This window comes from Opisthorchis viverrini (genome assembly GCF_000715545.1).
Source record: "Opisthorchis viverrini unplaced genomic scaffold opera_v5_104, whole genome shotgun sequence".
Taxonomy (NCBI): Eukaryota; Metazoa; Platyhelminthes; class Trematoda; order Opisthorchiida; family Opisthorchiidae; genus Opisthorchis; species Opisthorchis viverrini.
Genome location: NW_008751762.1, coordinates 500567 through 501372, shown reverse-complemented (window position 1 = coordinate 501372; position 806 = coordinate 500567). Strand labels below are relative to the sequence as shown.

The 806-nt window shown below is 51.0% G+C and overlaps 1 protein-coding gene across 1 annotated transcript in view; it reads right to left on the bottom strand.

Annotated features, from left to right (window-relative positions):
• The window catches only part of T265_05553 (hypothetical protein), a gene marked incomplete at both ends in the record, with an annotated part of 21234 nt that extends 21034 nt beyond the window's left edge, over positions 1-200 (bottom strand). The window contains one exon of the mRNA XM_009170594.1: positions 107-200. Coding sequence (XP_009168858.1) covers positions 107-200 — 94 coding nt within the window. The remainder of the gene's footprint in view (positions 1-106) is intronic.
• Positions 201-806: the final 606 nt, after the last annotated feature.

The following is an 806-nucleotide window of genomic DNA, read 5'->3' as shown; positions in this document are numbered from 1 at the left end:
CTGGGACCTGCGGATAAAGTATTCAAATTTGGGCGGGGGTGGGTGGAAGACGGAAAACGTGAAAGTGTGAAAAGGGAGGCGTCAGCAGTAGCATGTTTTCGCTTACCCGCCCTGCTGTATGCAGCATGTAAGGCGACCCGGCTGATGGCACCACGCGACGGCCGATGTGGCGTGAGAATACTGTTAGTTGTGTAGGTCATGGTTGTACGAGCATCGAAAGTGGCTCTACAGCTGAACGCCCTCTCCCTACAGGCAACAGTCGCGCCCTGTTTCAACTGATCCGACCGACGAGTCAAAAGAAGGCAGATATTTGAGAGAATATGCGAAAAAAACGGAACAGCAATTCACTCCCTCAATCGCCATCCTGATCGGTGGGCTGAGCACTTTCAATAACAGTTCACTTGGTCTCCTTCAACACAACCGCTGGGATATCCCAGCGAACCGGAGTGGAATATCGACACCAGGCTCCCATCTGCAACTGAAATCCAGCGTGAGATATCCATCCTCCAACGCAACAAGGCTCCTGGCCCGAATGGTCTTTACTCCGCATCCTCAAAAGATGGCGTGCTCCTGGTGAACATCCATACTGCAGCAGGTTTGAAACGAAAACAGAGCACGGGCAAATGGAGCTCCTTGACCGTCATTCCAATATCGAACAGCGCCACTCCTTCGGACGTCCTACGTTGATAGTTTGTTGGATTTTACAGCTGCTTTCGATTCTGTCGGTCGTCTGCAACTTTGGTAGTATCTGGCAATCAAAGGTGTGCCTTCCAAATTTTTCTCCTTTATGAGGGCGCTTTATGCGA